A 10,744-nucleotide genomic window follows, 5' to 3' on the forward strand; every position below is an offset into this window, starting at 1 on the left:
GCATCTGGCTGGCCCACTGCCAGTCCCAGGCCCTGAGCAGGCTGCCTCTCCTTGCCCCAGGGCCTGAGACAAAACTGGATCTGGAGCTGGGTCTCTGAGGGCTGTTCCCATCAAATGCAAATGGACACTAGCCTCGGAATTTCCCTAGCAGACAGAACCAGGCTAGCCATACAAGCCAAGCTTCACGTCACTGATTCTGCAAGGTAAGTGAGACTAACTTGACCTGGGTCCTTTCTGGCTTGTGCCTCTGAATAGCATAAACAAAGGGGGGGGCCTCAAAATTGATCTGAGGCAACTGTGAACCAATTCCTTATCATTTAAGGTCCTAAGATTATAACCAGTCACCGTGAAGAGTAAACAGTCACCGACTCCGAGTGGCCAGCAGCTTTCTGCCACAGGCTCCCAGCTTCCCACAGCTGGCCCCACGCTCCTCAGGGGCGGGCTCTTTTTGGCTGTGACAGCACGCTTTCACTGGCTACTACCTTGGTGACCCACTGGCTTTACTTCTGCTATTCTGAGCTTTTAACAGAGCCCAAGGTGTGACTGACAACCCACACAGCCCGGTTATCGCAGGAGGCCTGGCAGTCGACCTCCGTCCTTCAGCCTCTGGGTGGAGTTCTAGGGGACAGTCCTGGGAGAGTGGCCCATGGGGCTGGGGAGCGCAGGTGGTGCTGAGGGCCAGGACACTGGCTATTTGCCAGCATTCAAACAGGTTCTGAATGTTTCACAGCCATGGGACTGCACCAGGGCACCCAGCCTACTCCCAGCCCCACTCCCAGGCTCGCGTGAACACACCTGCCCGCCAGCCTCGGTCCAGGCGCCTGGCACCTTGTCGTTCCCGCGGATCCAGTTGTGAATGGCCTCTGCTGGCTGCGCCCAGTTGATCTGGGGGAGGCAGAGCATGTGTCAGTCCCGCCCCCTCCCTGACCCTCCATTGTCCCCCTCACACCAGGACCCTGATAGTGGGTGGAGGAGTCTTGGGGGAAGCGGGGAAGGCAGGCTTCCTGAACCAGGACACTGGTCTGAGCCCCTGAACTGGGAGTCTTTCCCTAGCACCCCAGTTTGGGTGCTCTCCTGGACTCGTTCTTTCATGGGTTGAATAAGGTAGCGGACCGCCTAGAGACGTTTCACAGATGTAGACAGCCAAGGCCTACACATCCCCAACACAAAGTGCACACTCACCCATGTGCCCCGACAAATTCTCACCCGGTGGGGCTCACACAGCGTCCCATGAGCCCTGAGCAGATATAAGCTGAGACCTCCCCCCCACCCCCGCCTTCTGCATGGCTCTGGCACTGCAGCTGAGTTTTTACACCCCACCCCAGCTCTTTCCCTGGGGCCCTGCCTGCCTAGCAGTCCTAAAGAGGAGCAGCAAGAATCCAGAACAGACCCTGTTCCCTGACCACTGTCATGGCCCACTCAGGCGAGCTCATGCATCCCCTGCCTCTTTGGATCTTAAGCAATTACAATCTGGCGTTGCAGTTGGACCCCCCTCTTCCCCAGGGAGCCCTCTGCACCCCAGCACACACACAGGCAAGTCGGGGTGGGAGGGTGTGGCACTCACCTTGGCTGTTTCCTTCTTCTGAATGCCCTCATAGGTGGCTCCTTCCTCAGGCTGCGGAAGTCTGGGGGCTCTGCCCTCAGCAATCAGCCTCACAGCCTGAACCTGGGGGACCCATCGGCAGCATTAGGATCCGCTCTTTACCCCAGGCCCTGGTTACACACTGACGCTGGAAACCACCCCACAGTGACCAGCCTTGCCTGGACATAATAGGCACCGAGAAACAGCCACTGTGTGAACAGGTGGAGCCAGCCCATACCTAATTCTATCCAGTGTGATGGGCACAAGGTCCCACTCTCTCTACCACACAAGATTTTAGAACATCATGTAGATCTTTATCATTATATTGGCTCTCCCTGGTGACACAACGGGTTAAAGCTCAGCACTATGAAGCCACTGCAGCACAAGTTTGATCCAGCCAGGGAGGTGACCCACAGGGCACAGCAGACCTCTCCTGTCTCACTGGTTGCTCCCCTCAACAGTGCATTTCATTCGACCTGCCTGTTCTGCACCCCACTCTGTTTCTGGTGAATCCTCTCACCGCCCACTCCTATGGCTTGTACCTCAGTTCCATAAACATAAATTAAAAATAAATCTTTTTTTTAAAGACCTTCTACCTTCCATGATCCACAAAGCCCTGTCCAGGTATGACACAAACAAATTGCCATGTTTTTATCCAAAACCTGTCTTCTAAGGAAGATGGACCTGGAGGCCACTGAGTGATGGGCTCAGCACGATCTCCTGATCACGTGATACACACTGGCCAATGAGAAACTTCTCATTTTTTTTTTTCATTCATGAATTCTAGGAGCAAGAGGGAAGCTCTTCTGGAATCAGGAGGTGTGCTAGCTTAGGGCTAGCTTAGGTGAACAACCAGTGACTCTTTCCTTCCAGTGGGGACAGGCAACTTGGGGATTCAAATGAAGAAAGAGAAACAGGATACTAGCAACGTGGCTCGTGTCCCTGGGTTCAGCCATACATGACACTGTCCCAGCCTATTAAATGAGTCTACATGTCCCCTTCTTAAGTTTTTTGAGCTGGGTTCTCTCCATTATAAGCAAAATTATCACTGAATCCCATACACTTCGTCCTAATCCTGCTTCTTTGAAACCCTGAAATGAAAGTTCTCTCTGGCAGACCCTGGAATTTGGTGAACAGATTCCTAGCCAGCTTCCAGCACTTACCATCCCTTTGACACCTTCAGGGAAGAGGAAGCGGTTGTACAGAGTGCTCACAGTGTCATCAGGAAGGACATCACACTCCTTCTGCAGGAGAAGGTCCCCAGTGTCCAGGCCATCGTCTGCCCAGAAAATGCTGAAACCCCCTTTCTTATCTCCATGAATGAGGGTCCTAGCAAACAGAAGAGTGAACCATGAGTCCAGAAGGAAGTCTCACAGAGAAGGGTGCCCTGGGGCAGCAGCTGAGATGACTGCACCCACCAGCACCCCCAGGATACCTGCTCTGGAAGGAAGGGGAGAAGGCAAACGGTCTTTGTTGATAGCAACCAAGTGCCAGCTGTGGTGTGAGAAGTCCTATCCTCTCAACACAAGGACAGACACTGAGCACCTATTTTACAGATAAAGAAACTGAGGCCCGGGAAGTGAAGAGACATGTTTGGAAGTGAGGGAGGACGACACCTGACTGCCAGACCACTCTCTCTTCCAGCTTAGGTGTCTCCCCTCCACCACCACGCAACTGATCTGCCCACCCACCGGGCATCTCGCGGTTTGTCTCGTCGGCATTCCCATCATCATGAGGTCTTGCTCGGGCAACCCTTCCCGCCATCTTTCTTTCCAAGCAGGCTGGTGCCCAGAGGACCGGCAGTGGGTGTCAGACCAGGCCTCTCTCTGGGTACACTGCAGGGGTTGGTGCCCCTGCAGCCTCCTGGGAGCCCTCAGGTGAGCCCCTACACCTGCTCTGTCCTGGCCGCCCCACAGCAGGGTGGGAGCCTGACATGCCCACGTCTCAGGTTTGCTGTGGGGTGCAGGGTGCTTCACAGTATCTACATGGGGGCTGCGGAACATCGTCACTACTAACATCACTCCAGCAGTGTGGACGCCACGTGCCAGCCCGGGACAGGCCCCTGCGTGATGGCTGCTCTGCAGTGCCAGGGAAAAGCTCGGGCTATGAGAGGGAAGATTCAGGCAGATTCAGGGTGGGCTGCCCATCTCACCAGTTGATGGCTGATGCCCCCCTGTGCCGGGGGAGCAGACTCGGGTGGTAGATGATGGAGCCGTGGCGGGGCCCACTGATGACCTCCATGGGGATGAACTGGCTGCAGAAGGGCAGGACGTTGAGCTCAGCGCCCAAGGCCTGGTATTTCACCACCACGTCGGGCAGAGCCTGTCCTTTCACTCGCCAGCGGGGAAACTTGAACACTGGCACGCCGTCCTTCTCGGCCTCCAGGCCTGCAGGTGCAGGGCAGTGGGTGAGAAGCCAGCCTTTCCCAGGCCCACCCACTGCCACCTCTGCCTTCCCTGGGAAGTGGCTCCAGCAGCTTCCCTCCAGACCTGTGCCTCCTACATGTTCCTGCTGCCCAGCCAGGCCCCACCGGGAGCAGGGGACAGCATCTACAAAGAGTTTCAGGGGTTACTCTGTCTGGCATCACACACAGCTGCTGACCACCGAGACATCTGAACTCATTACAAATGCAAAGTCTCGGACTTCACCCCACAACTCTAAATGGAAGCTCGCAGGGGACAGTGCTTCGTGCCACAGGCACCTTGTGTTCGAGAACACTGACCAGCAAGGGCTCCTGCCTGATGTCTTTAAAGTCCCTGGATGCTGGGGTCAGAGGAGCGTGGGGAGGCCGGACAGCAGGGCCCGGGGGGTGGGCAGCCTTCATCGTGGCTCCTCGCAGACCAGAACCTCTACCCCTCTGTGTCAGTGGCCACCTGAGCGGGATTCAGGGTGGATGGTAACAATTGCCTCCAGCCAGGCTGCCCAGGCTCCTGGGCCCACCCACTGCTCACAGTTACCTCCCTCCCTGCTCCTGGGCCCCCACTCACCCAGGGGGTCAGCCTTCCCATCCTTGTCTGGGATAGTGAACACGCCCACGATCTCATGGCCTTCCTTCCTCAGGTTGGAGTAAACTTCCTGGCCGAACAGGCTCTGCCCAATCACTGCGATCTTCATGGCAGCAGATGTGGGAAGATCTGGGGAAGAAACAAGCAGTAGCTTTAGACCACTGGGTGGTGTAGAGGAGCTGTTGAGTGAATAACATTGTCCCTGGGAAGTAACCTAGATTCCTTTTCTTGCTCTGTTCATCTTTGCTGGGTACCTGTTTATCATTTTGCAGACTATGTAATAGAAGACCAGGTGAGATAGGCTGAGACCAAAATGAAAAGATGTGAGAAAAGGATTAAGCTACCGACACATGAGCATAATAACAAAGCACACCACCAAGCCCCTACATAGCTAGTCATGATGGCACTTGGAAGAGAAATGGGCATGAATACAGCACCAGAAACCTGCTATTTCTAGTTCTCCAAAATCCTGCAATGACACAGTGTAACACGTGTCATTACACTGTGTTCATCCTCCGTGTGGCATGGTATCCCATTGTGTGGTCAAACCATTTATTTATCCATTCTACTTTTGATGGGTATTTGGGTTGTTTCCTGTTTGAGGCTACTGCCAACAGGGGTGCCATAAAGAGCCTTCCACTTGGTTCTTTCTGAATGCAGGTACACAGTTCTGTTGAGAATATACCTTAGATTAGAATTCCTGGATCACAGGTATGAAAACACTCAATCTTAGCAGATTCTAACAATTTTCCAAAGTGGTTGTACCAATCACCACTTCCACATGCTTTGCATGGTGCCCTTGTATCTTTTTCATGTTAACCATTTTGCAAACATGAAATATAACTATCTTGTTGGGGATTTAATTTTCAATTCCATGACAACTAATGAAGCTAAGTACCATTTCCTGTTTATGGGCCATTTGAGTGTCTTTATGTGGAAACTGCCTCTTCAAATCTTTTGTCTATTTTCTCTGTATTTTTTTTTCCTCCCTAATTGCAAGAGTTTTTTTTGTTTGTTTGTTTGTTTTCTTTATTTTGAAATTACCTAGACTATGAGTCCTTTGTCAGACACATTTCTGGATAATTTCTTTAACTCTATGGCTCTTTTCACTTTCTTGTGGTATCTTTTGATGAATAGAAACACTTAAATTTGACATAGTAAACTTTATCAAAAATTTTCTTTGCGGTTAGTGGTTTCTGTATTCTATTTAAGAATTTTTTGTTTACTGAAAGTTCATCAAGATGTTCTCTGTGTCTTCTAAAATTTTCATTGTTTGATGAGAATGCAAAGGTGTGCAAAGGAGCATATATGGTTTTTCAGTGTTAGGTGCTGAAATAGGCAATCTGGCACTCTGTATAAAAATTAACAAATAGGCAATCTGGCACTCTGTATAAAAATTAACTCAAAATGCATCACAGACCTAATGGTAAATCACAAAACTACAAATAGAAGCTAATACAAAAGAAAACCTAAATACTTAAAGGACCTTGGGAATTTGGTGATTTTAGGTACACCAGAGTACACCAGTACACCAAAGGCACATGGCACAGCAGACCTCTCCTGTCTTGCCCACTGCTCCCCTCAGCAGTGTTCTTTGCCCTTCTGCTCCCCACTCTGTCTCTGGTAAATCCTCTCACCCCTGCACCTCTGGCCTGTACCCCAATTCTTGTATGTATAAATAAATAAATCTCAAAAAAAATAAAATGTAAGAAAAAAGAAAAGCACGGTTGTTGCTAGGGGCTTAAAGAAAGGAGGAATGAACAGGTGTAGCATAGTTTGCTTTTTTTTTATCATAAATACAAAGTTAACTACTATGACAGAGATGCAGATTATTATTAATTTGTCAAAGTTCACAGAATAGACAACGAAAAGTTGTACCTGATATAAACTGAGCTGTATTGTGTCAGCAACAATACACTGATGGGAAGACAGGAGGTCTGTGCAGGCTGCACAATGCAGGATGCTACTGAACAAGCAGGACCTTGGCCTCTTTACTGACAGAATCATCAAACAACATCAGCTACAGGGGGTAGGAAGACAAGGAGAAGGAGATGGGTGGAAATAAAGAATGTGGCTTTGTCATTTAGGGCTTTGGGTGGATGGGGGGGAATTAGTCTACTGACCAGATCTTATCTGCTTGAGGATCAAGTGTTGCCATTGAAACCATACCTCAGACTGCCCGCCCTGGTTCTATCTTATCAACAAGGCATTCCACTGATCAGTTTCTGGGGTCCCTTGCCATCTATCAGTCCTCAGCTCCCCAGGGTGTTCCTGGTCATACCTCGTGATGTGGAGTAATTTTTATGCATCAGTCCTTGGTCCCCCAGGCGTGCCTGATCATACTTCGTGATGCACGTCCTTCCCAGAGCTATCAAGCTTTCTGCTCGTGGTTAAGATTTTACTATGACTGATTGTAAGATTTTACTATGACTGATTGACCGACATTTCTGACCTTTGTATAGGAATGCAGAACTGCAGGCAACAATAATGGTGGCCGAACAGGCCGCTTAAGTCTAACAGACCCACAGAGCTGTAGTTAATAATATTGTGTCACTATCGGCTCAGTGAGATTAACAAATGTAACCCTCCTCGAGCACTTATATGGGAACTCTATTCTGCTTGTTTTTCCTGTAAATTTAAAACCACCCTTTAAAAAATCATCTCTGGGCCCTCCCTGGTGGTGCAGCGGGTTAAAGCACAGCACTGAGAAGCTAAAGCCACTTCCTCATGAGTTCGATTCCCGCCTGCCCCAGAGGTGACCACATGGTGTGGCAGACCTCTCCTGACCCGCCTGCTGCTCCCCTCAGCAGTGTACTTCGTCGATCTGCCTGTTCTGCTCCCCACTCTGTCTCTGGTGAAGCCTTTCGCCGCCCCTGAGCCTCTGGCCTGTACCCCAGTTCTGTATGCACAAATAAATAAATCTTTTAAAAAAATCATCTATGAATTTAGATTAAAAAAATCTAGCTCTATACGTCATACCTTATTTCAAAATACAATTTATTGAGTTAAAAATAAATCTTAAGAAACATCAAAAATAAGAAGCAAACACTAAAGTATTAAAAAATACTGGTATTAGGCTTTACAAGGAGAACTATAAAGCAAAGTATATAATAAATTTTCATACATGGAGATTTTACATGACTGTGAAGCAATTTGCCTAAAGGAAAAAAACACTTACTGTCAATAGACAAAATCATGTTCAAACCATATTAATCAAAGAGGTGCATAATAAAACAAGGGACTATTTTTGGCCTAAAAATTTTGAAGCTATTTAAGACAATAGAAATATCCCATTTGACTAGGTTATGGGAAAATGAATAATCTCATCTACCACAAATGGGATGATAAATTGGTGTAAACTTTCTGAAGGAAATCGTGGCAATAAATATCAAAATCCTCTCTTTTTCCGACTCAGTAATTTCACTTTCAGAGTATGTTCGGACAAGCACACCGAGACATGAGTATTTTTAAATTATGATACATTCACACTGTTATGTGCATACAGCCATACACTCTGTTTCATGTCAAGGAATAACAAGCACAACACCCCAGAGAGCTAACAAATCCCGATGGATTTTCTAAGGCATGTATGTGTACACACGAGTGGTGTGAAAGGCAGGAAAGTTTACAGTGAAAGGTTAGGACACTGGGGAAGTTTTGGGGTCTGGGAATTGTTTGATGCCATTATCATTTTCCTACCAGGATGCTCTTGTGTTTCTATGTTTGATATGCGTTACTTGTGGGAAGTATACGGGGTATAAAAATACCTTGGGAAGCAGGAAGGAAGAGTCAAGGTAACCACCTTGGGGATGTTGTCACAGTACAGGGAAGTTGAACTTGGCAGTGGCAGGTGCCGCAGCCACCCTTTGCCTTTGGCCCCAGCTAGATCAGGTGTGGTGAGGAGGAGGAGCAGAGAAAAGAAAACAGAGCCCCATGTGGGCATGTGGGCACCTCTGGCTCCTGCCTGAGTTGACATGGCTCAGTGACTTCATCCCCCTAGCAGTGTGTGTGGACCCTGTGGGACTGCCACAGGGCAGTAGGACAGTCCTGGCTTCCCTCCTACCCCAACCCACAGCCCAGGTCTGGCTCCCAGAATCCAGCTACCAGATATAGTTGGGGCTAGGTCACACCAGGCAGAGGCAGCAGCTCTGGGTCACTTATTCTGGTGCAGCGGTCCTGGGGCACACAGGGGTATGCAGCTCTAGGAGACAAGGCTCAACTGAGTCACAGGACACTCAACAGCAAGGCGTCTCAGGGCGGCAGCAGCTGACTCTGCTGTTTGACTTGTGACTTGGAACCTGGCACGTCCCTCCCACAGCCAGGGTCTTCTGGGGTACAGAGGACTCTGTCTTTCATCCTCTGTCTTTCCCAGGGCCCTGGGCAAACAGACAAGCCACAGCACAGGCCATCTGGATCACCTGAGCCTGTAGCCCCTGTCTCAACTCTGGGCAAACAGCTTCCTCCTCTGCAGAAGGGCTGGTACAGGATGGTCTACCAGTGCTGTTGCAAAGGTGAGTTCTAGTGGGAAGGACAGCAACGGACATTCCTGGGGCCAGACATGGCAAGTAGTCCCTGCAGGTGGGTACTAATAGTTATCCTTCCTCTGGGTTTTGCCGAAAAAAATAAGATTCAGAACCCGAGAAGTCTGCCCAAGGGCACAGAAGTGAGGTAGTAGGGAGGAAACATCACCACCAGCAGCCAGAGCACACACCTTGACCCTGCGTCCCAGAATCCTTCTTGAACTCTGTAGCACCTCTGAGAGATTCTGCCTCCACCAGGCAGGTGGCCAGGGAAGGGCCTAGACAGGTGCCCGTGGGTCTAGGCTCTGAATAGCAGGAACCTTGAGAACCCCAAGAGCCACGTTGTGGAGTCAGGCCAAAACTGGGGCAGTCCCCCTCAGTCCCCCTCCTTCTGGGCACAAGCAACTTGGGCTCCGAGGTCTCGGTTCACAGGAGTCCAATTCCGCCAAAGGGAGAGGGGTCATTTCCGTCCAGAGAATGGCGGGGGGGGGGCTGGGGAACAGGCTGATCCCCCACGAACCCCTTCGACCTGTTTCTCAGAGCTTCAGTTCACTCCTCTGTAAGCAGGCGGATTTCGCCCACCCCACAGGGCAGTTGCGGCTGGGTAAAGCGCCCCAGGACCCCCGGCCAAGCTGGGGGTTCCACTGCTTCCAGAAGAACCCCAGACCGGTATCTCACACCCAGATTCCCCGCGGCGCCCCTTAGAAGGCCTGGCTGTGGGAACCAAACCCAGAGCCCCCGGAGCCGCGAGCTGAGGGGGCCTTCCTCCCTCGGGGCGTCGCGTCGCGAGGGGCTCACCAAGTGCAGGAGGAGGCGCAGGTGCCGCAGCCCGAAGGGACTTCTGAGAGTCGCGCTGGGAAGGCAGGCTGGTGCGGCCGGCCCTGGGCGGCGAAGAAGGGGTCCCACCCGCGCCAGTTCAGGAGCCAAGGCCAAGGCCAGCACTCGCGAGGGGAGGGGTACCGGGCAGAAGCGCGAGGGGCGGGGCGCGGGGCGCGGAAAGTCGCGCTAGGGGTGGGAAGGCGCTCGCTGGCCGCGACCTGCGCCGGCTCGCGGTGCGCCCTCTCGCGTCTAAGGTGAGAGGCCTGGCTCGGACCCTTCCAGAACGCAGGGTTTGGAAAGGCTCAATCACCACCTGACAGAAGGTCCTGCAAGGCTGAGCTGGTAAGAGGAAGCTCCCCTCACCCCCCTAATTTCACTCACACTCTCCACTCACTCAATCACGATTAATGTGGCAAGTTCCTACTGTGAAAAAACAAACACCCCCCCCCAATTTTTTTTTTTAATTCCAAGATCTTCCAAGAATTAATCTATAACCTCACTGCAATTTCGACCTCTCCTCTGTGGAATTTGAAACCAGTCAACATGGACTTTCCTGGTCAAGCCAGTGAGGTCATCTCCAAGTGGAGACCCCCGCCCGCACCCCTCCCAGTGCTTTTCTATTTGCTAGGTGGGGGCTGCCCATGGATGCCGGACTAGAGCCGCTTCGATCTCCACCGGCTAATGCTGTTTGTGGACACCGCCATGCACCATGGGGCAGGGACAGAGCTAACAAGACCCTTGCTCTCCCTGAACTCACAGTCCCTTTCCAGAGACTGCTTGTCCAGGTGGACACCGGCGTTTCAGCTAGCCGGGCCCCA

At 51.2% G+C, this 10,744-nt stretch overlaps 1 protein-coding gene across 1 annotated transcript in view; it reads right to left on the reverse strand.

The window, feature by feature from the left end:
• ALDH1L1 (aldehyde dehydrogenase 1 family, member L1) overlaps nt 1–10,050 on the reverse strand; it is a 36,390-nt gene extending 26,340 nt beyond the window's left edge. The window contains exons 1-6 of the mRNA XM_004692195.2: nt 9,906–10,050; nt 4,570–4,716; nt 3,735–3,969; nt 2,746–2,911; nt 1,565–1,666; nt 796–885 (exon numbers count right to left, since the gene is read on the reverse strand). Of these exons, the coding sequence (XP_004692252.1) occupies nt 796–885; nt 1,565–1,666; nt 2,746–2,911; nt 3,735–3,969; nt 4,570–4,696 (720 nt within the window). The 5' untranslated portion in view covers nt 4,697–4,716; nt 9,906–10,050. The remainder of the gene's footprint in view (nt 1–795; nt 886–1,564; nt 1,667–2,745; nt 2,912–3,734; nt 3,970–4,569; nt 4,717–9,905) is intronic.
• Between the last annotated feature and the right edge of the window lie 694 nt (nt 10,051–10,744).

This window comes from Condylura cristata, unplaced genomic scaffold, assembly GCF_000260355.1.
Source record: "Condylura cristata isolate star-nosed mole 26May11 unplaced genomic scaffold, ConCri1.0 scaffold00033, whole genome shotgun sequence".
NCBI classification, from domain to species: domain Eukaryota; kingdom Metazoa; phylum Chordata; class Mammalia; order Eulipotyphla; family Talpidae; genus Condylura; species Condylura cristata.